At 52.2% G+C, this 27,142-nt stretch overlaps 1 protein-coding gene across 2 annotated transcripts; it reads left to right on the top strand.

The window, feature by feature from the left end:
* The first annotated feature begins 7,474 nt into the window (after positions 1 to 7,474).
* AMOTL2 (angiomotin like 2) lies at positions 7,475 to 26,749 on the top strand. 2 transcript variants are annotated; one of them, XM_049870584.1, is made up of 10 exons: positions 7,475 to 7,669; positions 9,970 to 10,758; positions 13,614 to 13,929; positions 15,094 to 15,238; positions 15,589 to 15,681; positions 20,571 to 20,866; positions 21,941 to 22,248; positions 23,041 to 23,258; positions 23,900 to 24,079; positions 24,846 to 26,749. In XM_049870584.1, the coding sequence occupies exons 2-10, from the start codon at positions 10,031 to 10,033 to the stop codon at positions 24,902 to 24,904; spliced, it is 2,343 nt and encodes a 780-aa protein (XP_049726541.1). In that variant the 5' UTR covers positions 7,475 to 7,669; positions 9,970 to 10,030; the 3' UTR covers positions 24,905 to 26,749. The 2 variants fall into 2 exon arrangements, with proteins under 2 accessions (XP_049726541.1, XP_049726542.1); XM_049870585.1 differs by lacking the exon at positions 7,475 to 7,669 and adding an exon at positions 7,696 to 8,312.
* The last annotated feature ends 393 nt before the right edge of the window (positions 26,750 to 27,142 follow it).

Below are 27,142 nucleotides of genomic sequence, written 5' to 3' on the forward strand. Positions count from 1 at the left end.
TAAAGGACAAAAACATATCAAGGCACATCACTGGGAATTTTCAGGATATCAGAGAAAACCCTAAAAGCTTCCCGAGAGAGAAAAAACATTTTATAGCCAGGAATCAGCAATCAGAATTATATCATTATTCTCAATAGCAACATTGGAAGCGAGAAGTCAATGAAGAAACTCAAAATGCAGACGAAAAATTATTTCTAACCTAGAATTTTATACCCAGCCAACTACCATCTGTGCATATTGCTATTGTTATTAGTTGCTGTCAAGTCAGCTCCAACTCGTGGCAATCTTATGTAATAACAGAATAAAATGTTGCCTAGTCCTGCGCCAGGTCTTTAATATGTTTAAACCCATTGTTGTGGCTATTGGGCGTACAGTGTATAAGGGCAGAATAAAGGCATTTTCAAACATGCAGGGTTTCAAAACATTTGCCTCCCACAGATCCATTCTGAGGAAGCTTCTATAAGAGTAATCCCAGTAAGAGGAAGACAAGGAATCCAGGAAACAGGGGATCAAACAGAAAAGAAGTGAGGGAAGGCCTACAATAAAGATGAAGGGAGATCTCAAGATGAAAGCTGTTTGGTGGGACCAGACAGCAACCTGTCCCAATTCTCCAGGAGGGATGCCATCAAGACCAAAATGGACCTCGTAGAATACCAATGGGTCTACAGTTTTTGAATGAGATTTTAGAGTTATAGTGGTTAAGAGCTGTGGCGAGTTATGGCTGCTAACAAAAAGGTTGGCAGTTTGAATCTACCAGCTCCTTGGAAACTCTATGGACAGTTCCACTCTGTCCTATAGGATCATTGTGAGTCAGAATCGACTCGACAGCAACGGGTTTGGTTTAACGGGTTTGTTCTGTCCATTCGGGCATAAATTAGTACTAAAGACATAGAAAACCAAGCAAATAAAAACTATTTAACTCCAATAAAAACAGTTGTATAAGAAGGGAAATGTAATCGTGGCAAATTATGTGAGCCAGCTATTAATAATATTCACATAGTCACAGTAATATAAACACCAAATAGTAATTTAACCAAGAAATGTCATGTAACCATATTAAGAGGATGGGGGACAGAAAGTGTGTGTGTGTGTGTGTGTGTGGTGTTGTGTGTAAAAGAGCTAAATCCTAATCTTTTATAGTAGACAGTAGATAGATAATACAACAAGAACACCATGAAACAGAACAATTTTTTTCTATTTTTGAAATGTAGGTATAAATAACAGAACATCTAAAAGAGTTGAAAGTGGATTTCTCTTTTGAGTGCACTCAGTAGGGAGAAAATAGAACAGGCAACTGTTTTTTTTTATATTATAGGCCTTGTAGTACTATTTGACTTTTTAACTTTTTTTATTGAGGTATAATTGACATATAGTAAACTATACCTATTTACAGTACACATTTTCGTAAGTTTGACATATGTATACTCCACAATCAAGAGAGTGAACGTATCCAGTACCCCTAAAAGTTTCCTTGTGCCCCTTCGTAATCTCTACTTTCCAAGATTACTCCTGGGAGGAGATATGGGTGGCTGGAAGTGAGTAGCCAACCAAGAATGGCTCAACAAAACCTGTTTCTGTTTTAGAAAACCAAAGGAGTCTGTGCTTGGTTTCCTGTTTCCAGATCGCAGCCTACGGCAGACACATGACAGCCCAACTTGGCCTTCAGCACTGACCTTGAGAAACACCTCCTGCAGGAAGTCTGCCATGAATCCCTCCATGGGCCCATGCTCCCTTCCTTCAAGGTGGAACTCTGCGCTCTGAAGTATACTTGCCTGTTTTTCCTGTGCACCCAGTGGCCTGTGAGCTCTCCAAGAATGGAAACCTCCTTCGATTCACAGGACCTATCTCAGAGTGGGTACCCGGGAAATATTTGTTGAGGGAAAACATAAAATACATGTGTATTCGTTTCCTGGGGCTGTTGTAACCAAGTACCACACGTTAGGTGCCTTAAAACAACAGAACGTTATACTCTCCCAGTTCTGGAGGCTAGGAGTTTGAAATCAAGGTGTCTGCAGAATCACGCTTCCTCTGAAGACTCCAGGGTGTCAGCAGGGTCATGCTTGCCTCTTCTAGCTTCCGATGCTTGCAGGCGATCCTCAGCATTCCTTGGCTTGTAGACGCATTACTCCGATATCTGCCTTATCTTCAAATGACCTTCTCCCCTGTGTGTCTGTGTCCGAATTTGCCTCTTCTTATAAATACACCAGTCATTGGATAAGAGTTCACTCTAGTCAGGCATGACCTCATCTTAACCTGATGACATCTGCAAAGGACCTATTTCCAACTAAGGTCATATTCCTCCTGAGTTGGAACATTTGTGAAATTGGGCCTCATCATAGTTGTGGTAACAGGGCCCTAGAAAAAGAAGGAACCCTGACTTTCCAAAATGCGCCTGCTCCTTGGCCCCTGGCCTTCCTCTGGTACTGGGGGTTAAGGTTTCAACATATCTTTTTTGAGTGACACAGTTGAACTCACAACAATGCAAGAGAATAGATGCATGAAAGGGTGATCGTGTAAGTGAATGCAAGATGTTTTCTCAATATGAGCTATGTAAGTGTGTATTAAAGGCAGCATTTCTCTAAAGACCATATGAGAATCCAAGAGAGGCCAAAATGAGAAGAAAGCTCAGTTAACACAACTGGAGCTATTAGTCCATCCTCAGAGGGCTCTGGGAGATCCCATTCCCTGGATGGAACCCTCTCCCAAACATCTTCCCTCCCACCAGGGATACAAAGCCCACCTTGGGAGCTCTGGGTGGAGCTGATCCCTCCAGCTGGAGATGAGGGTCACTAGTGGGTGCTTTTCTATCACACTGATCCTGCCCCAGCAGCCACAGAAATCTGTCCTGGGTGTTTTCTACAAGGAGCCCTGCAAACCCAGACTCCCATCTTCCTCCCCCTGCCCCCCACCCCCATCAGTATTCCTGCCATCTCTCACCAAGAGCCAGAGGGTCTTTCCAGGCAGCAACAGCATGTCCACCAGTCCAGGACCACTCAGTACAGGTAGCTTTGCAGAGAAGACAGGCGTCTGGGGTTAAGTTGATACTTCAAAATGATCTTCCCACTTTCACTGCCCCAAGGATGCCAGTCCCTAGGTCCCCACCCCCACCCCCACCCCCTTCTGATGGCTACCCAGCCAAGAATAAACTGAAGGCTGTACTCCTCCAAAGTATCCATTTATTCCCCCATGTCCATTAGACCCATCTTCTGTGTAGGACTGGGAACTGTGGGGGTTTTGGGCAATGGGTGACCCCAGAGATTGGAGTGGAAATGGGGCGATGGTCAGAGCTTCCTCCCCAGTGTCAGTCCTCACCACTTGCAGGAGTCATCCCAGCCCTGGGCCTACAGGAGCAGCAGAAGCAAAGGACCCCAGAGGAAGGCCAGGGGCCAAGGAGCAGGCGCATTTTGGAAAGTCAGGGTTCCTTCTTTTTCTAGGGCCCTGTTACCACAACTATGATGAGGCCCAATTTCACAAATGTTCCAACTCAGGAGGAATTAACCCCTGAAGACACAGACCGTGTGAGGCAGTCTGCCCCTGATGCAGAGTCCAGGCCTGATGCCTGGGAGTGGAAGGGGGTGGTGGTAGAAGGAAAAGGCTTGGAAAGAAACCTAAAGGCAGAGGGTTCAGAAAACGGGTGTGGGGGGTGGTGGACTAGGGCTTGCCGGAAGACAAAACAGGAGACCCCCAGTTCGTTTTCCTTCTGCTTTTGGAGGTAGTTGCACTGAAACTTCCAATAGCCAGGCTCTTCCTATGAATTTGTTCCCTGCCTCAGATTCGGGTGGGCTTCCTGTTTCCCATAACCTGCCAAAGGAAGCGTCCCGCAGAGGCTAGAGAGGGAATTTCACAATTGGCCGAGTCCTTCTTTGATGTTGCCACCTGGGCCTAAGCCCCTTCTCCACCAACTGACCATTTGGGAATTGGACCATTCTCTTCCTAGTTCCATGGGAGGGCCTGCTAGAGTCCAGCTAAGCACTGGCTTTCATATTCCCATTGGGTGCAGCCGGACGCAGCTGCAGGGCCAGACTGAGGCCATATCACAGGCCCAGGCCCAGGCCCAGGACGAGGCGGGACGCGGGTGTGGGCTCCTGCTTCCCTGGCTAGGCCCCGTACACACCTACAATCCAGCCACACCCCTGCAAGCTGTACTCAAGCCTGGCTCACTCTGAGAACTGGGTCACATCTGCATCTTTCCTGGGCGTGACTCCAGACCCAGTCAGCCACACTGTCATCTGGGAAGAATCTTTACCTGTTGCGGGGGGTGTTAGAAAGAGGGGGACAAGGTGTATCTGAGAGAGACAGTGCTTGGAGGGAAGTTCTGGCTCACCAGGTATTAGACACGGGGGCAGTGGCAAGCCTCTCTTCCTCTGCTATGAGCAAAGATTTCTATACTAGTGCCCACCTGTGCATGCCTGCCTCCAGCACATCTGAGCTGTGGTCACCTTCTCACCAAACGGCCCTGCAGAGCCAGGTGTGACTGCCAGCTCAGGAAAGCTTAATCCACTGGGGTCTCTGCCCTGCCTGGGGAGGCCCTGCTCTCCATCCCTCTTGCAGAGAGGAGGAGAAAGAAGAAGAAAAAAATTGAGTGTAAATTTCCCATGCAGGTTTCAGAAACCCTACTTCCCCTCTGGAAACCTTGGTGATGCAGTGGTTAAGTCCTTCAGCTGCTAACCAAATGAGCTGGAATTGACTTGATGGCAACTGGTTTGGTTTTTTTTTTGGTTTATTCCCTGTCTGTTGCTCTGGTCGCCAGGCCCTCCCCATGCCTCCTGGGCCCAGGGACACAGAGGTGAGCAGTTACAGGGGCCCGCTCATTGCCCGCAGTAGGCTTGGCCACTCTAAGACATACCTCCTTGACTCTAGCTGCCTTGAGCTGGCACCTTTCTGCAACCATCTCAAGAATGTTTGTGAGGTATTGTGTCAGGTGACTCTACAAATGCCCCTGAAACATTGTATCATGTGGCTTTTCCCCAAATTTTCCAACCTCAGGATTCACATGCTCACACACACTGACTCTCACATCTCCACCAAGTGTTTCCAAGAACACTGTCCACCCTCAGGGTAAGGCAGCCCGGGACCTCTTCTCTCTTCCTTTTCATTTTTGTATCTAGTTGGGACGGTGGCACATTGGCCAGAGCTTCTCTCTGTGAGGAAGTTCTCATGTGGTCCAATGTCCCTCAGCTTGACACGTATGGCTCGTGTTCTCATTCATCTCAAATCCAATCCCTATTCGAAATGCAATATTTGGTTTCCAACTAAACCACGTGCACTCACACACACACACACTTTTTGCGAGAGCTTTATTTTAAAAAAATCAATAATATCTCTAGCTAATAAATAACTTTCCAAGGTTGCAAAGTTTTCTTGTCTCCGGCCCCCTCCAGAGGCTCTGGGACTCGCAAACTCCATGCTCGGGGGAGGGAAGGTGGTGGGGAGAGCAGCCAAGGATGAAAGTCAGTGCTGACCATCCTGGTGGACAGAGGACAGTCCCCCAGGTGGATGTGTTGAGTTGCCCCAGGTGGGCAGGTCTGTGGGGACAGGAGGGGAAGGAGGAGGTGGGGAGGTGTGTCGGAAAAGGTTTGCAAAGAAGGTAAGGGATTACCATAGTCACAGATGGGTCAGCATATGGCAGGCTAGGAGGAGGAAGAGCCCTGGGGTAGACGAAGGGATTCCCCATGGAGGAACTCAGACATAGGGGGGCCCTGGTTGGCAGCGGTGAGGGATGAGGTGAAGAAGAGGCAAAACAGGGAGGAGGCAAGTGGAGAAAGGGAGTGCTCCCAGAGCCTGACCTGTCCATCTAGGGAGCCCTGACTCTGGGGGTCACGGAAGAGTTTTGAGAAGGAGAAACTGGGTAGGCCTGGTTACCTGGCTTCATCGTTTACTCTGTTACCGTGAGTAAGCTACTTAACCGTTCTGAGGCTTGGTTTCCACATTTATAACACTGGGATGATAACAGAACTCCCTCAGAGGGTGTCCGTGAGATCTGAACGGAGCTGCTGCGGGAAAAGCAGGTGGTGGCTCACTGCGGCGGGTGACTCAGTTAGTTACAAAAAACCCTGCGCGGTCGAGTCAATTCCGACTCAGCGACCCTATAGGACAGAGTAGAACTGCCCCATAGGGTTTCCAAGGAGTGGCTGCTAGATCCGAATTGCCAGCCTTTTGGTTAGCAGCCATGCACTTAGGCGCTACCAGGGCCCCAATTCAGTCGGTTCCAAAAAAACTCATTGTAGTCGCTTCAATTTCGACTCATAGCGACCCAATAGAACAGAGCAGGCCTGCCCCATAGGGTTTCCAAGGAGCAGCTGGTGGATTCCAACTGCCGACCTTTTGGGTTGCAATTCAGCTGATTGCCAAGAACAAACAAACAAACCCCAAACCCACTGCCTTGGAGTTGATTCTGACTCACAGCGACGGGGTAGAACTGCCCCACAGAGTTTTCAAGGAGCGACTGGTGGATTCGAACTGCCGACATTTTGGTTACCTGCCAAGCTCTTAACCACCAGGCCAGCAGAGCTCCACTCAGTTGGTTACCAAAACAAACAAACAAAATCCATTGTTTCCGACTTGATTCCGACTCATACTGACCCTACAGGACCAAGTAGAACGGCCCCATAGGGTTTCCAAGGAGCTGCTGGTGGATTCGAACTGCCGGTCTTTTGGTTACCAACCAAACACTTAACCACTGCACCACCAGGGCCCCATTCAGTTCGTTAAAATCAAAACCCATTGCCGTCGATTCCAACTCATAGCGACCCTATAGGACAGAGAAGTACAGCCTCATAGTTTTCAAGGAGCGCATGGTGGAGTTGAACTGCTGACCTTTTGGTTAGCAGCCATAGCACCTAACTACTATGCCACCAGGGTTTCCAATTCAGTTGGTTAGGTGGGTCAAATTAACCACAAGATTTTTCAACCCAGACTGACATTTCCTGTGGATCCAAAAAATACGGGTCCTAAAAGAGCTGTTGAAGGTGTCTGTAAACAATAAAAGTGCAATTCAAAGGTTGCCGCTGGGCGTGAAAGCAGTGGGGGTTAGGGACCAGGCTCAGTCGCAGAAAGCAAAGTCATTTCTTCGCCTGGGGTATGGTCCAGGCCAGGCCGATCTAGGCCTCCCTGCTGCTTCACACACACAAGCTGCGCTGTCGTCCCCTCCTGCAGCAATGCCGGGAGGCGGGAGTCCCTCCGTATTGTTCTGCCAAAGGGTTTAGGGGTGAAGGAATGAGAAGAAGGGGAGAACGGGGGCGGTACGGGGTCCAGAACTGGGAGAAAAATCGGCCCCAGCAGCTTCGACGGAAAAGGGCAGCCACGAGGCCCCTGGGCTGCCCAGGCGGGGAGCTCAGCTGCCGCCGGACGCCCAGCCCGCAGGACCGCCTCCCCGGAGGAAGGCGGGGGCCGAGAGGAGCGAACGGGAGGAGGCGAAGGGCGGAGGAGGGCGGCGGGCTGCGAGGTTATTTGTGGTTCTCTTTGATCCCGAGGGGGAACCTGAAACGCTCACATTCCTGGCATAGCAGCCGCCTCCGGCGCGGGCCGACCCTGGGGCTGCGCGTTGAGGCCAGAGCAGCCAGAGCGTCGGCGCCACTGCTGGGTGCACACCTCCGCCGCCGAGCTGAGTCGAGCAGAGCCAGGCCGGGCCGTCGGTTCCGACTGCGCGGGGCACCCACGGGCCTCAAGGGTAAGGAAGGCCGCTTGGCGCTCCGGGGAGCGCGCAAGGCCAGCAAAGACGCGACCCAGCCGAAGGCCGAGCCTTGGCGCAACCCGGCGTTTTCCGGGAGCCGGAGCCCCGCCGGTTGAGCGTCCTCAAGGCGCAGTGCGCACTTTCGAGGCGGCGGCAAAGCCGGGAAAGGGCCTTTCCGCCCAGGTGACAACGCGCCTTGCGCCCGGGTATCTCGAATTGCGCCGGTCCCCTGCGCTTGGGGAGGGTGCAGCCTCTAGGGAGATCAGGGTCGGTGTTTTGGGTCTCCGTTCGGGCATCGTGGCGCGGAACAGGGCTGGAGTCGCCGCTTCGAGTTCAGGTTGCAGGGCCTTGGGGGTTGGTTTGGTTAGGTAGGGGGGTTACAGGTGTCTTTGCCCCCAGCTAGCCCAAGAATTCGTCTTTGTCTTCCTTGGAAAATCCTCTCTGGAGCCACTAACCGGCTCTCACGTAGAAAGAATGCAGCCTGCAGTCCAGCCCGGTGACGTCAGCGCTAGAGTATTCGGAAAACAAAGAGGGCTTGGAAGGGGGAGAGGCGAACCCCGGACGCTTAAAGACCTCTTCAGGCCTTGAGCTGCGCTCGCCCGCTTCCTCCTGGCGCACCGGTGGCCACCGAGTGCTTATGGTCAGTTGGGAATAGGGGTAGGGCGAGCGTGAGCCCAGGCTAAGGCCAGAGATGCGTTCCTGCTTAGAAAAGGGGTGGCTGGGTGGGTGAGTTTAGAGAGCAGGGAGCGCTAGCGCAGCAGAGGCTGGGGTTGGGGGCGCAGATTTTAGTAAGGGCTCAGCCCTTTGGTATGGGAAAGGATGTGCAGCCGGCGGCCTGACAGGCGTAAACTCAAGGATGAGAAGCCCCAGGAGTGTGCTCTGCTCTCTAGCATAGTGTTGGGGGCCTGGAATCCGTCGGGAGGAGGATTCTGCCGCCCCCCCACCCCCACCCCCCGCCTTCCTCAGCCGGAGACAGCCCAGACAGTGATTAACTTAGGAAATGCCCTAAAGATGATGAAACTCCAGGGCAAATTGGCCTGTTTGCTCTTTTCGTCGCTGAAAACCCCGGGGTCTTGCATCTCTACTCGGGGGGCGGGGGGGGACACGGAATGGGTACCAGAAAGGTTGAGGACGGGGTGCCCTCCTGCCTCACCCCCCCGCCCGGGGCTGGTGGAGTCCTGGGGAGGAGAGAGTGGACTGGGAATGGCTGTTCTGTCCACATGCCAAGACCAAACTGAGGAAGGGCCCTGGGGCTAGCTTTGTGCCAGAGGAGGGCTGCATTCCTCCTGCTCCCCGCCCCCCCAAGACCTGTGGAGGTGTGGGTTTTGTTTGGTTTTGCCTGAATTCTGGTTTGAAGGTTTGTGTTAGAGGAGGCTGTGGAAAGGAGGCCGGGCAGGTGGGCAGCCTTCCAGGGCATGAGCCAGTGAGATGCCCAGTCTTAGAAGGGAACAACACCTTCTTTGGATACTCGTCTCCCTGCACTTTGGGCTCACAACCCCCGGGGTCCCTGCAACCCAAGGCCTCCCAATTTCCCCCTTCGCTCCTCCAGTTGGCTCAAGTAGGTGTTACTGATGTTACAAAAGATGCTGAGTGCCCATCTCCTGTATGCCTAGAGGGCCCGCAGGGGCTTTTCCAAATAGCAAGGTTGGGGGAAAGCGGGGAGAGGTGATCATAGGGCTGAAGGCATCATGCCCCTCCTTTCATTTTCCTGGAGTACCCATGCAGTTACTGTCGGCACACAGAGACTATGTGGCTAACCCACTCACCTTGATGGGTAGGATCTTTTTGCCTCAACTCACACATTGTCCTACTGCACCCTCCCGTCTTTCATCCCTTATCCACCACTTTAGATGCATTTTCTTCTTCCTGTGTACTAGCAGAGTGACTGCCAAGGTCATCCCATGACAGGGAGCCCTGAGTTCATTCTGTCAACAGCCCTTGATTAAACAGAGCCCAGGGTCTGCCCTCCAGGGAGCTCGCTGGTTCAGGGGAAAGCAAGGGAGGTGGGTAGTAGGCTCAGGGGGTAAAGGGTAGTGGGTTGGCTGTGCCGAAGCCAGGGCTCAGGCATGCTTCCTTTGGGGTAGATCTGGCTAGATCTGAGCTGGTCCCCATGGGCCTGCCCTTGAATCACTCATCTGCAGGGGCTGTGATTGCTGATTGATGACCTTCTGGGCTGCTGTTGTCTTCCTCTAGTTGTAGTAAGTCTTTGTGAATATTATTATGGTTGGACCAGGCTGTAATGGAAAGTCCTCCCCTTGCCCACGTGCTCCCACTCATTGTTCTCTCTCTCCTCTCAGGTGCTCTGGGCCCAGGTGCTGCTGGCCATTCTCCAGGCAGGTGTGTGCAAGCCAAGGAAGAATGAGGACGCTAGAAGACTCCTCGGGGACAGTCCTGCACCGCCTCATCCAGGAGCAGCTGCGCTATGGCAACCTGACCGAGACACGCACACTGCTGGCCATCCAGCAGCAGGCCCTGCGGGGTGGGGCTGGAGGCACAGGGAGCCCCCAAGCCTCCCTGGAGATCCTGGCACCTGAGGACAGTCAGGTGCTGCAGCAGGCCACGCGGCAAGAGCCCCAGGGCCAGGAGCACCAGGGTAGCGAGGCCCATCTGGCAGAGAATACCCTGTACCGGCTGTGCCCACAGCCCAGCAAGGGCGAGGAGCTGCCCACCTATGAGGAAGCCAAAGCCCACTCACAGTACTATGCGGCCCAACAGATGGGACCCCGGCCACACATTGGGGACCGGGAGCCACGCAGGGCCACAGGAGGCGGTCAGCAGCAGGACGAGGCCCTTCGGGAGCTGAGGCACGGGCATGTACGCTCCCTGAGTGAGCGGCTCATGCAGCTGTCCCTGGAGAGGAATGGCGCCCGGGCCCCTACCCACATGAGCTCCTCCCACAGCTTCCCGCAGCTGGCCCGCAGCCAGCAGGGCCTCCCATCCAGGGTCCCCCCTGCTGAGGGCCCGGAGAGCCGCGGACCCCCACCTCAGTACCCACATGTTGTACTAGCTCATGAGACCATCACAGCTGTCCCTGACCCGCGGCATCGCACCCGTGGCAACCCACACTTCCAGCATGCTGAAGTCAGGTAACTGCCCCCTATTATGGTCTTTTAGCGCCAACTCTTGGCTGTCTTCCTGTGTGGCTCTCCCAGGGCATAGAGCCTCAGGATCACACCTTGTGTCAGGGCTGGCAAGATCCCATTCCACCCCCACCAGCCCTAGAGGCTGCCTGATCTAACCCCCTCCTTCTGCAGATCCAGGAGCTGATGCCTGGAGGACAGAGCGACTCAGCCAAGGTCACACGACAGGTTAAGAAGCCTGGGCACAGCAAGTTAATGGCATCCCTTGCCTTACTTCAGAGAGGCACCATTGTCTGCTTAGCTTGGTATGCATAGCATTCAAGTAACTAGGGCTCCCAAAGGACATGGATTACAGCAGGGGGTTAAGGGTTAGATTTCAGAGAGAACTTCCTAAGGATGAGGGTTGGGAATCATTGCCAAACCGTTTCCAAGTTAAGCAGTAGGGCCTCCTTCCCTGGAGGTTTTTAAGAAAATGGTAGACAGCTTGTTTTCTGTGATTATTGGAAGGCATTCCTAACTGGAGACAGGAAGGACCAAATGGCTTCCTTAGAGACCTCTCCCCATTCTATACCAGGGCAGCAGCTGCCTTGTTTCTCCACCATTTCCTTTCACCATTTCTCATGCCTCATGTGCCTGGAGCCCATTATAAGAGAGATTCTGGGTCCAAGTGAGCCCCCTTTTTTGTGGAGGCTGCTGAGCCAAGAGGGGACTCAAAGTTTGAGTGTGGAGGGGAGCCGTTGGAAGATGTTGATTTGCTTTACCTTTAGAAAAAGTCCCTCTGGTTGCATGTGGAGAATGGATTGTAAGGGGCAAGAATGGAAGCAGAGAAACCAGGGGAGAGGCAGGAAGCTCAGATAGTTTGCAAATATGTGGATCCCTAGAAATGAGGCTGCGCCCAGGCTTCTCACCTGGCCCAGGTACCTTCTTCAGAGGTGCTGACACAGTGCCTGTCATGCTGGAGCAACCCCCACAGGCGTCCAGGAATCCCCACCAGAAGGGCCTGATTTGTAGACTCCCTTCCTCTTGTGGCCCAAGGTCAAAGTCTCTTCATGCCTGCCGAGTCGTCGTTTAGTCACCCACTTTCCCACCGCTGGGCCTTTCCTTGCTCTCGAGAAATGAGTGATGCAATGGTGTTGGAATGGAGGAACCAGAGGTTGGAGCCTCATGGTTTTCCTCCACCCTCCACCCCCCAGACTCCCCACCTTATCTCCCTTCTCAGGGCTCTGTCAGGAAGGGTTTCAGAAGCTGAGTTGTGGTTTCTTCTTTTGGATCAGCCTTATTGAACCCTGTCAGGAAAAGATAATGTCGTGGAAAGGAAGTAGACTGTTTTCAGGAGGACAAAGAGAAGGGAAAGCAAGTGTGAAGGGAAAGGAGACTCTATTCTTTCTTGAGCTAAGTCATCCCCAAAGAATGCCAGCTGTGTCTGCCTGGTCCTGTGCAGGGGGAGCAAGTTCTTGAGGCACCCCCAAGAATGGCCACATTTAGCAGTGAAGGGAGAGTTTGGACATTCCAGTGGGGACCCTCTGCCTAGCCCTCACTGGAGGCCCAGCTTTAGGTAGTAAGAGAAATACATCTGCTTAGCCTCTCCTTTTGGCTGGTCAGATGAGGAGTATTTGTTGGGAGCTGGAGGCAGGGCCTTCTCTTCTTTTAGCCTAGAACCCTAAGAGGAGCAGGGAAGCCATGGGCTGTGGAGATGGGAGGGGTAGGGTGGCCATGATGGCTGAGGTGATGGACTCAGAAATGGAATTAAATTTTCATGAAGTTTCCGGATCCTGGGAATTCTTTATGAAGCTGGGACAGTTTGTTCTTTTACAGTTGGAGATGCTAGGCCTCAGAAAGACACTCTGACTCCCCATACTTCTTGCCCTTTCCTCCTTTCTATGACACCGGGCCTTGAGGGTGATAATTACACCAGCTCTAGAAGCCAGTAGAACATTGTCCTCTGAACTCAGGTTATTGCAGTATCCAGAGGCTGCCCCTACTCCAAGACGGTCCAGTGCTTGGGTCACATTTATTTTTAAAACTGAGAGTAAACTGAGGTCAGCACTAGGAGAGGTGGAGGTGGGGCCGCCATGATTTGAGTGCCTGTTCTGTGCCCAACCCTCTGCCAGGCCTTATGTAGCCCTTGCATGCACCTATGGGGCTGGAGACTTAACCCTCGTGATTTACAGAGGAATGCTGACCCTGTGGGGCCGAGGCACCTGCCCAAGCTTAAGCAGCTGGAGCCAGGATTTGAATTCATATTTGTCAGACTCTAGAGCTCAGACTGTTACTCCAGCATCTGGCTTGCCATGCTAACCTTAACCAGAGTCTTCTAAAAATGTATCTGAGTGGGTGGCAGAACCCAAAATAGGAGGGAGAAAACTTGAGCATGCTATACTGACAAGCACAGTGTAAGGACTAAAACTGGTAGCTTGTGACAGACATGGGGTAACTACTGGGGCCCAGCCATCGAGTAGTCCAGGGGCCTGGAAGGCTAGGGACTCAGAAACGACTGATATGGCTTCCAGACCCAAAAAGAGCCTCTTATCCAATGAGAGGGTCGAGTGTGCATTTTTTAAGATCCTTTATTCAGCACTGGTTGCTTAGGAAGCCCAGAACTGTGCAGGCCAAAGGCCTTGGCCTCAGTGACACTGGGCATGAAACAAGCATCTTGGCATTAATGCCCTCCAGCCCTGCCCCTGGCCTTTGAGGATCTTGGGTAGATTCCATTTGGAAAAGGTCTTCCCCACTGCTTGCTACCTAGCACTGTGGGAAGACTGAGTCTGCTTGTCTTCCCAGCCTGCCAACTCGGGGGCCCTCTGGGCTAGAAGCCATGAGCATCTGTGCAGCCTCTGAGCACCGTCTCTTATGTTTCCCAGGATCCTGCAGGCCCAGGTGCCCCCTGTATTCCTCCAACAGCAGCAGCACCAGCAGCAGTACCAGTACATGCAGCAGCCCCAAGAGCACCCCCTGCCCCCACACCCAGCTGCTCTTGGCCATGGACCCCTGAGTTCCCTCAGTCCACCTGGAATGGAGGGGCCAGCAAGTGCCCAGGGCTCCTCGGCCACCTCGGGCAGTGCCCACCTGGTCCAGATGGAGGCTGTGCTGAGGGAGAATGCCAGGCTACAGAGAGACAATGAGAGGCTGCAGAGGGAGCTGGGGAACTTGGCGGAGAAGTCTGGCTGCATTGAGAAGGTACACCCTGCTGGGGCCTCAGTGGGGCAGGGGGCAGGAAGGAGCCCCAAGGGGCTGACTGGGGAGTGGGTAGTACAAGGGCAGACAGAGGAGCCTGAAAACTTGTGTCTGGCTGAGCTTTTACATGTCCCTCTGCCCTCCCTGCCTGCCCCCCTTCCCCTCGTGTACCCTCCGGACAGCTGAGGAGCAGCCGGGAGGCCAGCAGAGCAGGCCTGGAGCATGAGCAGTTGCTGGCCAGTGGTGGTTAGAAAGAGCCCATTCACCAGCTCCCTGCACACTCGCACCCTTGCCCTGCACACACCCCCTCCCGCAGACACCTCCCCACAGAGGGCCCTTTGTGTCCCCCACACAACAGCAAGCCTGTTCCAGCACAGCCCTGGCCAAAAAGAAGAAAACCCCTCCTCTTGGGAAGGAAAAAAAAAAAACGAGTGACTTGTTGAAATTGCAGAGCCAGCTAGGAGCACGTGTGGAACCTGCTGGCAGCCAAGTGGGAGGGACAGCCAGGGCCAGGCTGGCCCCTGGGGTGGATGGCAATGGCTGAAGGAGCAAATACTCCAGGCAGAGGTGGGCTTAGGATGGGGTCTGGTGACCCCCGCTTTAGTGAAGGTTCGTTGTTGTCAGGTGCTGTCAAGTAGATTCTGACTCATAGCAACCCTGTGTACAACAGAACGAAACACTGCCTGGTCCACTGAAGGTTTACTGGCTATATATCAAGGTTCAGCCTTAGCAGGTAGTCTTTGGCCTTCGTCTGGCTCTCTAGTAGTATCCAAAATGGATCAGATCCTCCAGAACATGGCTGGAGTCTTTTTGTGCCCACTCCTGCACACTGTGGTCCAGTTTCTCAGCAGAGGCTGGACAGAAGTTTAAAATGCTCTTTTCTGGATGCTGAGCACAGGAAAGCTGTATTTAGTCATCGTGGAGGCCCTGAGTCTAGTGAGCATTTGGTGCTTATGGCCCTTGCTTGCTGGTCCCAGCAATGTAGTTTAACTCAGGAGGCTACAAGCCCTCTATAGACCTGGACTTGCTGCTCCTGCTTTCTATACTCCCATCCGCCCCTGTTTCTGATGGAGACTGGCAGGTCAGCCTGAGCTGCTGGGGAGGGCCTCGGTTGCTGCATACCCCCCAGGGAGCTCTCCTTTCAGCTCTGCTGTCTGCCTCTTGCAGCTGGAAAGCGAAATCCAGCGGCTCTCTGAGGCCCACGAGAGCCTGACAAGAGCCTCCTCCAAGCGTGAGGCACTGGAGAAGACCATGCGGAACAAGATGGACAGTGAGATGAGGAGGCTGCAGGACTTCAACCGGGATCTTAGAGGTAAGAGCCGTAAGCCAAATGGCAGGAGGGGTGTCTGTGGAGGGCTTGGTCCCTCTGTTCCCAGGGAAAATTCAGAATCTCTGTCCTCTGCAAAAATAAGTGCAAACTGTCTCAAAAGGGGCCAGACAGACTCCTTGTGTTTTGGACCTTGGAACCCCTCTTGGAGCTCCTGCTGATATGGTCCAGATGGTGGCCCTTGACGGACAATGCTCCCTCCTCACTCAGCCCCCAGCTGAGCCCCAGTGCTTCCCTCTGAGCCCAGCCCCAGCTTAGAGGGTATAGCCCCACAGACAGGACCCCAGGCAGGTAGCTTCCCTGATACTAAAACATCTTCTTTTCATTGAGAACAGAGAGATTGGAATCTGCAAACCGCCGCCTGGCAAGCAAGACACAGGAAGCCCAGGCAGGCAGTCAGGACATGGTGGCCAAGCTGCTTGCTCAGAGTGAGTACAGGTCCCACTCAGAAGCCTGGTGGGTATGTGGGTGGGGACACCACAGCGGCCCCTCTGGATAGGGAAGATTGTCCCTCCATCTTGCCAAAGCAGTGCTTTTAAGCACAGGTTTACTGAATGCTTACTATGTGCCCTGCACTGGACTGAACTGGACTGGGAGAAGATGTTGGCTCCTAGAGAAGAATAAGATCTACTTCTGTGTTGATTGGGGAGATCAAGTGATACAAGAGGGGCAGCAGAGGAGCAGTGATTTGCTGAGCTGTGTGGTGCTGGCCATCAGTGTACCTGGTTGGAATCAGTATAACTGAAAAGCAGAGGTGGAGTGGGCAAGATAAAGAATAGGCTTGGAGACAGGTGAGGTGAAGGAAAAGATGAGTCTAAGTTTCCCAGGGAGTTATAAGGAACAGAAAGTTTGGGGGACCCAACAGAAATGTGAGAAGCTGGAGAGTGTAGTAGAACTGGGGCCATAGCAAGGTGACCAAGTGGGGGTGTCTGTAGACAACCGAACATAGGTTCCTGGAGCTTAACCATGTAGTCCAGTCTGAAGACGCGGCTTGGGAGGTGTTTCCCTCAAGAGGGTGGTCAAAGCCTCTCTGACGAGTGGATGAGTTCATTGACTAGTCCATTCATTCATTCATTTGTTCATTTAGCAGAATTGTGTTAAGCACCTGGCATGTATTGAACAAAAGGTGGGACCAGGCCCAGAAAGCCGCCATGGCAGGGAGATCAAGGAAGAGAGAATGACTGAAAAAAGGCAGGGTTCTCCAGACACAGGCCCCTAGAGGCTGGTGGTTAGGAAGCTCCCAGTGGCCTGAGAGAGAGGCTCTATAGGAATTGCAGGGGTGGAGGGCAGGCCACAAGAGGTGAAGAAGGAGCTCAATGGCTTGAGTAGAACTGCGGCGAGAAAGCCAAAGGGGGCAGGAGAACTTTAACAATCAGAAGAGAAAGAGAAGCAGTTGGTCATTACTACTTGTGCTGCGGTGATATTTGAGGTATCTACAGTAAAGTAGAATTGGGGTGGTCAGTATCTGGGTGAGAAAGGAGGATGTCAAGGAAACCTGCTGTTAGGGGAATGGATAGTGAGGGTGTCCAGAATTGGAGAAGCAACTTGGGGACTGAACTCTGCCTGGGGCACTACCTTCCTCCTTCAAGGAAGGCTCAGGGCCCCGGACAGGGCCTGCTCTGAATCGGGGGCTCCAAGCCCAGGGCAGGGAAGGGGGCACACAGCACAGATTGAAGGAGCTGATTTGGGGAGCCCTGGTTGCTCAATGGTTAAGGACTGGGCTGCTAACAAAAAGGTTGGCAGTTGGAACCCACCCAGTCGGAGGGTGAAAGACCTGGCGATCAGCTCCAGTAAAGATTACAGCCTAGGAAACACTATGGGTCAGTTCTCCTCTGTCACATGGGGTCTTTAAGTCACAATAGACTCAGCAGAACCCAGCAACGATGACACAGTAGGAGGTAGGCTAGGCTGTACTGGGTGGGTTCAGTGAGGTGGCCATGGTTTAGGGTCTTCAGGAGAGTGTTCTGTGGAGGAGGGCCGACTTTTGGGCCCTGGGTCTGTGAAGAAAGGAAGGAATGGGGCGGGTTTCTGGGAGCCTGCCCAGGAGAGGAGAGGGGGAGGCGGGCTGGAGGCGTTTCCGCTCCCTGGGGAGCGAGCGCCAGGCTGTTCTTGGCTCCTGGCTGGGGCCTTAATCTCGCAGCCGCGGGTGACCTGGATGCCTGGCATTCCAGAGCCTGGGCTGTTCGCTGTTCCGTTCTGGCCACCCCCTCCCCGTCCCCGCCGCTCCCTCCGCAACCTTTGGCCCCTAGCTTTAGGGGGAAGGACAGTGATCACAAAGGGAGACAAACACAGCAGTGGGGAACCATACTTTCTGAAGGTACAAGGTCCTGAAAGTCTAATTTGCTCTGTAAACTTTCACCTAACGCACAATAAAAAAAATAATAAAACTTTTATTTTAAACCATGGGGGAGAAAAAGAAAGGTCCTAAAACAAGCCAGCAGCCTGCTGTTCCCTCCACCTCTTCCTGCCTTCTAGCCCACCCATAGTCCCCTCTCCCACTCTCTGGCCTTCCTCTCCTACTCCAGCCTGGGAGTTGGTTTGTTTTTTTTTTTGCTGAGGACCTTGCCTCTCAAGATCCAGAGGTCCATGGTTTTACCAGGGAATGACCCAGAGCCTCCCAGCCCCAGCCAAGGCCTCAGAGGACACACTGTGGTTGTGGAAGGTGGCAGGAAGCTGCTGGAAGCAGAATACTGGCTCCACAGGCCCCTCTGCCCCAACAAGGGCTGAGGAAACCCAAGCCCCTCTTACTTCCTCCTTTATAGACATCTCAAAGGGCTGCCAGGAAATCGCAAGATTCTCAGGGAAGATGATTCCAGTGGACCTCACTTTTTTCTGGGGGTCAGTCAGCACTGGCACCAAAGTGTGGCCATTATCACCAATGCCATCTTGGCAAGCCATAGGGCCCCAGCGCTGCCCCCTCTGGGGACCTGCCTTGAGTTCTGCTCTGGCTCTGCTAGCTCTCTCCCTATGGGCACGTTTCTTCTCCCTGAGCTTCAGGGCCACTGGCTCTGAGATGGGACAGCAGTAATCCCTCCCCTTCCTGCCTTGCAGAGGCTGGGATGAGATAGAGGCTATGAGCAGACTGTAACCTGTCGTGTTCCGTGAGCCACATAGGAGGGGGGGATCATCATCTCTGAGTCCAAACTCTGAGTCCAGCTCCATTTCAGTATTATTGGGCTTCCCACCTTTTCTCTCCATGCCAAAGAATGAAGCTTGCCTGGGTCTAGCCTTTAAAAATCCAGAGTGATCTGGGTTGCCTGAGTCCTCCCTCTCCTGCCCCTGGACCCTGAGTAAATGATCCTCCCTTATGCATCCCAGAGTCCCAAGCCTTCTCTTCTCTCCCAGAACTTGGAGACTTAGAGACGTACTGTCCTGTAAATAGTCACTTAGCCACTTGTGGCCCAAAGATTAAAATTCTAGTTCCTCAGTCATTCACGCTAGCCGCACATCAAGGGCTCAGAGATGGCATGTGCCTCGTGGTAACTGCGTTAGAAGGCATCGTATAGAGCATTTCTGTTATAGCAGAAAATCCCACTGGATAGCACTGCTCTAGAGACAGTTCCTTTGGGTTCATCAGACAGGCCCTGCGGCCCTGTCCCCCTCCAGCTCTGCAGCAGGGTGGACAGCTGACACATTCGTCAGTGGGGGTCAAGAAAGCAGCCTGGAACTCCCAAGGGACAGCCGTAAGCCTAGAGCATCAGCTAGAGGACTTGGTAGTCTGGCTTGGGCCTTGTTTGTCCCAGCTGTATGGAGAAGGTCTCTGAGCAGAGTGCCCTGGGCAATCAACAAGATGATTTAAAAGTCGGTTGAGCTGAAACCTGAGACACAGTCAGACAAATCTGCGAACTGTAGCCATTTTCTCTGGACTGCCTAGGTTGGGTTTCTTTATCACCACCTGCCAGGCTGGCCGCGTCTCAGTTAGCACAGCTATAACTGAAATACCGCAAGTGGGCGGCTTTAGCAAAGAGGATTTTATTCTCTTAAAGTTTTGGAGGCTAGAAGTTGGAATTCAGGGTGCCAGCTCTAGGGGAAGACTTTCTTTCTTTGTCGGCTCTGGTGTTATAGCTCACCTCACTTCCTTCTAAGTCCTCACCAGAATTGACCTTGATGTCCGTAATTCCATCAACAGCCTCTTTAAGACAATCTAGACTTTTACTGTTAGGCACTTTAAAACTCTCCCAACCTCTACCCATTACTCAATTCCAAAACAATTTCCACCTTGCAGGTCTCTGTTAGAGCATCACCCAACTCTCCGGTGCCAAATTCTGTCTTAGTTGCCTACTGCTGCTATAACAGAAATACCTCAAGTAGATGGGTTTAACAAACAGAAATGTATTCTCTCACAGTTCAGGAGGCTAGAAGTCTGAATTCAGGGTGCCAGCTCCAAGGGAAGGCTTTTTCTCTCTGTTGGCTCTGGGGGAAAGCCCTGGTCATCAGTCTTCCCCTGGGTCTTCTCAGCACAGGGACCCCAGATCCAAAGGATGTGCTTCCTCCCAGCTTTTCTTTCTTGGTGGTGTGAGGTCCCTGTTAAAGCTACCCACTTGTGGTATTTCTGTTCTAGCAGCACTGGATAACTAAGAAGGAAATGTGGCACTAACTGGGGGAGGCCGGGGCCTGCAGAATGAACCCTGGAGTCAATTTCAAGAGACTTATAGATGTGAGGACCTCACACCACAGCCAGCAGCAGCCTGGACCTTTGGAGCCAGGCAGCCTGGGTTCCCACCTTGGCGTCACCGTTCACCTCCTGCTTCCTCCTCTATAAGGTGGGGGTCACAAATCCTACCTTGAGGGGCTGTTACTAGAGGACTTAAGGAAATAAGATGTGTAAATGTCTGGCTCATGGTTCAGCAGATGATGGTTGTCTTCTCCTTCCTTCATTCTCCCACTTAAACAATGACCATGTCAGTCTGTCTCACCTTCTATTTTCTCATCTGTAAATGAGCATCACAGTTCCTACCTGGAGAGTCTCTAGTGTTATCATGAGGCTCAAAGGAAATTATGAACATGTTTTTGAAATGGTGAGACCTGGCAAAAGTGGGTGGTGTTTGGGGCTGTCCCATGGCAAGTCCCCACCCCAGTAGAGAGCCAGAGTAGCTCCGTTCTTACAGCAAGGGCCCTGGTCAGGCTCTGCCATTTACTTGTGACTTAATGTGAGCCTTGATCTCCTCATCTGTAAAATGAGGTTACCTAACTCCTAGGATGAGATGCAATCGTGCAGTCATGCCGGGCACATGGTGGGCACTCAGTGGGGCCAGCCAGGTGGTTACTGTAACTATTATTGCTTGGAGGATGACCAGCCCGCTCTTTCTTCCTGCAGGTTATGAGCAGCAGCAAGAGCAGGAGAAGCTGGAGCGGGAGATGGCACTGCTGCGCGGGGCCATTGAGGACCAGCGGCGTCGCGCCGAGCTGCTGGAGCAGGCCCTGAGCAGTGCACAGGGCCGGGCAGCACGAGCTGAGGAGGAACTGCGCAAGAAGCAGGCCTACGTGGAGAAGGTGGAACGGCTGCAGCAGGCGCTCGGGCAACTGCAAGCTGCCTGCGAGAAGCGTGAACTGCTGGAGCTACGTCTGCGGACGCGTCTGGAGCAGGAACTCAAGGCTCTGCGTGCGCAGCAGGTGAGCCAGGAAGACCTGTAGAGGTGGCAGAGCTAGGAGCAGCGTCTAAGGATGCCAGTTCTCATCGTCTTCTCGGGCTCGAGAATTGGAAGCCAATTCTAAGGCCCCTGGAAGCCCCTCCTCAGGTCCAGGCCGTGGCTCCCTTGGAAAGCAAGAGTGATTTCTGTTTCACCCTTTCTGCAGGCCCTCTCCCACCCACCAGTCTTAGTAGAGACTCTGCCCCTTGGCTTGTGTCTAGCCTCGGGGAACTCAAGACTTGAGCTTCTGTTCTCAGCCAGAAGCAGGGATGGAGTCCTTGGTCTCTAGAGAAAATAGATCAGAAATAATGATGCCAGGTTGAAATTCAACGGAACCTTAATCTAGAAGCCTAGCCAGCTCTTATATGCCTCCCCAAGATCAGGAGGGAAGATGGTCGCCGTGATCCTAAATCTTTATCCTTACTTGGGACTTCTGAGTAAACAACTCTTGCTGTTTGCAAACCAGATAGAGTTCTGTCTCCACTCCCTTCCCATACAGGTAGGATAAGCAGTCTCCTGGTTTGCCTGGTACTTTCCCAACTTAGAGGATAATTATAAGGTCACCTATGCAAAGGTCCTTGGATGGTACAAACGGTTTGCACTCAACCTGAAGGTTGGAGGTTCAAACCCACCCAGAGGTACCACGGAAGAAAGGCCTAGAGGACTGCTTCTGTAAAGATTACAGCCAAGCACACCCTATGGAAGAGTTCTACTCTGTAACACATGGAGCCATCATGAGTTGAGATCAGTATGACAGCAGTGGGTTTAGGTTTTGTTTTTGTCTGTTTGTTTTTGAGGGGGTGGGTTTTTTGGGTTTTTTTAATGCAAAGGCAGACCTGAGTGTTCCTTTACCTTTAGCCAGAGGATTCAGGGCAGGGTGTGGGGAGTGGAAACCCCTTGTCATTCCCTCTGTCTCTGGGTGCAAGCCAGATGAGGGGGAGTGAGTGCCATCACTGAACAAATGCATGTATAAGAGAGAGCCCTCACATGTGTGTGAGGACCAGGGGTCACCACAGCCCAGCCTCCACCCTTGACCACAGTGCTCCTTGCTCTGCAGAGACAGGCTGGCACCGTCAGCAGTAGCAGTGGCAGTGGTGGGACTGCAGAGCTCAGTGCCCTGAGGCTGTCAGAGCAACTGCGGGAGAAGGAGGAGCAGATCCTGGCCCTGGAGGCTGATATGACCAAGTGGGAGCAGAAGTACCTGGAGGAACGGGCCATGAGGCAGTTTGCCATGGATGCAGCTGCCACAGCTGCTGCCCAGCGCGACACCACCCTCATCCGACACTCCCCCCAGCCCTCGCCCAGCAGCAGCTTCAACGAGGGCCTGCTTGCTGGCAGCCACAGGCACCAGGAGATGGAGAGCAGGTTCGGCATTACAGACCAGGCCGGGCTGCCTAGGTGGGGAGGAGGGCATGGCTACGTTCAGTCCCTGTCCTTAGTCCCTGATAAATAGACCCCTCTCCCTAAAAGGTCAACATTCCCTCCTGCGTCTGAGCAGACCAGTGTTTGGCACTCCAGAGCAAATGTACACATGCTGTTTCCTGTAACACCAGCCAAGTCCTTGTTCAGCCCAGGAAACTGGGTGTTAAGGTGTTGGATGACATTCAAGTCTCTGGGCTCCTACCTGCCTACCCCTTCCCCATGTAAATCAGAAAGACTTTCCTACTGAGTCCACACTGTGCCATCCCAGAAGGGATATGGACGACATTCCTGACTTGGGAGCAGTTAGTATTTTCTCTCCAAAAACAAAAATCTGGGTCCTTATGTGACTTCCATTTGATCTACTCTAATTCAAAAGCACACACACATGAACTGAGCTCATTCGATGGTCAGACAGCTCTGGGGCTTTGCTCTCTAGGACCAGGGCTGTGCCATTGCCATTATCAAATGAGTTTATAAGCCAGCCCTTGATGAAATGTCTTTGCTGGTATAAAAGGGCCCCAGCGCCCCATGCTCTGTGGTTGTCAGCCTGGGCTCTGAGAGCACGCAGTGCCAGAGTTGTGATGACATTTCTGAAGGCCTGCTCCTGGCCTTGCTGCAAGGGCAAGAGGTCCAGCCTGGATGTAAGGACAGCTTTCTCTTCAACTCTCCTTGAGGAGGGTGGAAGCTGCTGGGCCTTACCTGCTTGCTGGAGTCTGATGAAGTCTCATCCCTCAGATTAAAGGTGCTTCATGCCCAGATCCTGGAGAAGGACGCTGTGATCAAGGTTCTTCAGCAACGCTCCAGGAAAGACCCTGGCAAGGCCCCCCAGGGCTCCCTGCGGCCAGCTAAGTCTGTGCCATCCATCTTCGCAGCTGCAGCGACAGGAACCCAGGGCTGGCAAGGGCTGTCCTCTAGTGAGCGGCAGGTGGATGCCCCCGCCCGCCTGGCTGCAGGTAAGAGGAGACTGTTGGGTACTGTAGCTGGGCAGTTGCTCTCAGACCTGAACACAAATTACCACACCTTTCTTCCCAGAACTGAGGCTCATGGAAGCCAGGGCTTCCTGACCCCTCTTCTAGGCGAACCAGCTTATACTCTGGCTTCAGTGACCATATAGCCCACAACTGTCCAGCATATGCGAAGAGGGGACCTGTAGGCGCCACCCCATTTTCATAAATTTCATCACCTTCTGGCCTAGCCACATAATCTAAGCCAAAACAGAGATTCCTGTGCAGATGCGCCTTCTAGACAAACCCCTACTGATCCTTCTTCTAAAAGCAAATGCCACGGAAATTCTAGAAACGCTGCTGGTTTTAGTATTTAATTTACAAAGAAGGGTTCCTCTACTCAAAACATTTGGAAACCAATCTAATGAGAGTTATTTGCATTTGAAAACATGTATAAGTGATTGGTCTTTAATCAAAGTGCTTGCAAATCAAGAATGACCCACACCACATTGTGTCCTTTAATCAAAGTGCTTGCGAATCAAGAATGACACATTGTGTCCCCAATACGTACAGTAAACTCAGAGTGTTCTTCATTGGAGCCTTGTCTTGTGGGGATCAGTAACCATCAACCTTCTATTCTGCCTCTACAGCAGACAGGGCCGCTGCAGAGGAGCCAGGGGCCACAGCCCCCCTCCCTGCCCATGCCAAACACGGGAGCAAAGATGGGAGCACCCAGACTGACAGCCCACCAGACAGCACCTCTGCCTGTCTGGCACTAGAGCCAGACAGCCTTTTGGGGTGCATCAGTGGCCAGAGGACAGCCTCACTGGGTAAGTGTCACACCCTGGCTGGGGGGACTGTGAGATGTGAACCGGGACACCAAGGTCCTTTCTTCCCAGACCCCTCCTGCTCATGGCTTCACATTTCATAGGGAGCCCTGTATGGCTGAGGGGAGAGTAAGGTATCTGCCTACCTCAATATGCATGTGAAGGCCAGTTGAATGTATGAATGGAGGAATTGAGGACCCTGGTTAGAGACAGATCCAAAGTTCAGAAATAAAGCTACCAGATGGGAAGACTTTATCTCCTCTTTCGTAGTCTTCCTTACATATAGCATTTAATTGCCAACCTAAATATCTAAAATAATAGAGCTTGGCTAGTTAATCCTGATGGTGTACTCAAGTTAGAAGACTTTGTTTAAAAAGAGTCTGGGAAGAAGAAATTTGAGAAGATGACTTTTATTTTTTTGCTCCCCTTTTCACATTAGCCTTTGCATATTTGCCTGTGCCTCAGGAGCTCAGAAAACCACAGGCATGAAAAGAATTCTGCAGCCTCCCTCCCTCAGGGCTCTCCATCGCTCCCTCTAGTCTAAAGTTATAAACAAATGAGTCTTCCACATTGGAGGTTGGTAGTCTAGGCTGTGGGGCAGCAGAATATATTACTTGGTTGGCCAAGTTAGGGGGACCTGGGGACCTGGGCAGCTGAGGCGGGAAAAATTGGTGAGTTTAAAGGACCTATCTTAAAAAGGTACCAGGATTTTTACAAAAGCAGCTGGTGACACTGGCTGGCATGTGCCTGTGTTCTTGTCTCTCCTCAGACTCTGTAGCTACATCCAGAGTCCAGGACTTGTCGGACATGGTGGAGATACTGATCTGAAAGAGGTTGCGCCTTGGGGACTCTGAACCATTTCCTGTCCTCCTCAGCATCTGTCACTCTCGGCCATTCTGGCGGCCCCTCCAACCACTTCCCCACTTTCCCCAACCAGGCACTCATTTCCATCAACCGTCTGGTCCCATGAGCTCAGGAAGGAGTGCCATGGGGGAGGGGAGCTATGACTACCAGCACCCCAGAAGACCCTGCTTCTTAGCCCCACATTCCTCCCGTGCCCTTGGAGAATGAGGATTCAGCTTTCGCCTGCTGCCCAAGGCTTGTTGCTGGGGAGCAACTGGAAGCCCAGAACGGAGTGGAGCCCTCTCTGATCCCCCAGTTGGCCCTCGGGTGGGAAGGGAAGGGGTATGTTGGTTTGGAGGACTGAGTTCCAAGGCAGGCTGCCCATGGACAACAGGTGGGCTACTCTGATAATCAAGTCAGCCATGATGTTTCCCTCTGGCTAAGTGTGATCCCAGCCAACTTCATCTGCTCCTCAGCTCCTCACTGCCTCCTTGGGATCACCGAATCTTGAATCTTTTGGGAACGGTTGAGGGCGTTATTCCTGCAGAAGCTACAGCCTCACTCCCTCACTTGGTGTGGGTTAGGGGCCTTTTAAATGGACTGGGAGATGCTGTGCAGTTTATATATAATCCCTTTCTTGTGGAACAGAAGATGGAAGCATGCTGATTCAGATCTTGTGCCCTTGGGCTGTGTTCCCCTGTCCTTGCTGCCACAACCCCTGTAACTTCTGACTGGCCTCCCCAGTTATTTCTCCTCAAATTCTTGGCCATGGATTTTGATGCTGGTTGACTCATGGGATACTGGCTATCTTTTCCTCCATCTTGAGCCCTGCATTAAATGTCCATGGGATCTCCATTGCCAGCCTCTTAAAATGGCTCCACAGCTCCTGTCCCTGAGACATCCTGTTGGTTTGCTTATGAACCTTGAGCCAGAAGAAATGAGCCATCACACATGGACATCTGCCATGCCCACGTGTGGGCTTGGGTGACCCTCCCCAACACCAGTGCTCTCTGAGAAAACTGGAGAAGTAGCCTTGTTCTCTTAAGTGTCTCTGTTCCCACCTGGAGGGCTTGGGAGAGGGAGCGATGCTGTTGAAAACTAATTGAGCTACAAGATATGACTCAAATAGTCCTCAGAGAATGGGGCCCCCATCACAAAATGGCGCCCATGAGGCTGGGTCCTCAAGCTACCCTTGAGCCCTGAAGCAGGGCCAGAAACATTGGACTTAGTGTGAAGCGCCCCACTTGGCAGCCTGCCAGCAGCAGCGGACTTTGACTTTTGGTCTTAAAAAGTCCCCCAATTTAGCCCCAGAAGCAATTGGTGGGTTTTAGCAGTTTGTCTTGACTGTTTTTAGTTCTTCTTGAATCTCTGTTTTTTGTTTTTCCTTTACTGTTTTTAGGTTCTGTATGTGTTGTTTTATTCTCATGGTTCCTCAAGTTTCCTTTTTAAACATTTGCATTTGCTGGACAATTGCATATTTTTTTAAATCCCTACCCTCTTAAAGCTGAACAGTACATTTGGTTCATGTGCATTGTTTACAAAGCAAAAAAAGAGAAAAAAAGGCAAAAAAATATTGTGAAAGGAAAAAAAACACAACAACTTAATATATTTTGGATTAATATTTGGTATTTCTTTTTAAAGTATTTTTTTGTGCTGTGAACGTTTTCTGCCAAAGACCATGACGTGTATGTTTAAGTTATCATAAATATTTAAAATGTAAACTTGGCTGTTTTGTTATGCCACCCTGTACCAGGATTGCTGCCGCATTCCATTGGGTATAACAGTATTTTAATAAAAAAATAATAATTAAAAGTGGTGTCTCTGCATGGGTAAAAGACTTGTCACTGAGAGGTAGGGAGGAAAAGGGAAGGGAATGAGGACCTGGGGGCCACCCACATCATCGTCTCTGACCACTCTCAGCACTGAACTGTCCCTTCATTCCTCGCCCTGTCTCCTGTGCTCCTTGGCCCTAGAACAGCAGCCAGCTCAGAGTCACTGCCGCTGCTCGTACATGAGGAATGAAGGGTGCTGGCTTCCATGTCTGACTGTGGGCCACCTGCAGGCAAGGCTGGCTGATCCTTCTCTACAAGGTGAGGATGGAACCTACTGCCATCCAGTCTCAAGCTGATTCTGACTCATGGCAACCCCAGGATGGCACGCAGGATAATCTCTCCAAGGACCCAAGTCAAGTCTCAGGAATTTTTTGAGGCTGCATCAAGGAGA

This window comes from Elephas maximus, chromosome 26 (assembly GCF_024166365.1).
Source record: "Elephas maximus indicus isolate mEleMax1 chromosome 26, mEleMax1 primary haplotype, whole genome shotgun sequence".
In the NCBI taxonomy this organism is placed as follows: domain Eukaryota; kingdom Metazoa; phylum Chordata; class Mammalia; order Proboscidea; family Elephantidae; genus Elephas; species Elephas maximus.

Excerpts from the sequence above, each read along its gene's own strand:
- AMOTL2 (XM_049870584.1), top strand. The coding sequence starts at position 10,031 with ATGAGGACGCTAGAAGACTCCTCGGGGACAGTCCTGCACCGCCTCATC. Across the intron at positions 13,930-15,093 it reads AGTCTGGCTGCATTGAGAAG|CTGGAAAGCGAAATCCAGCG; the intron begins GTACACCCTGCT and ends TGCCTCTTGCAG. Across the intron at positions 23,259-23,899 it reads CCCCGCCCGCCTGGCTGCAG|CAGACAGGGCCGCTGCAGAG; the intron begins GTAAGAGGAGAC and ends CTGCCTCTACAG.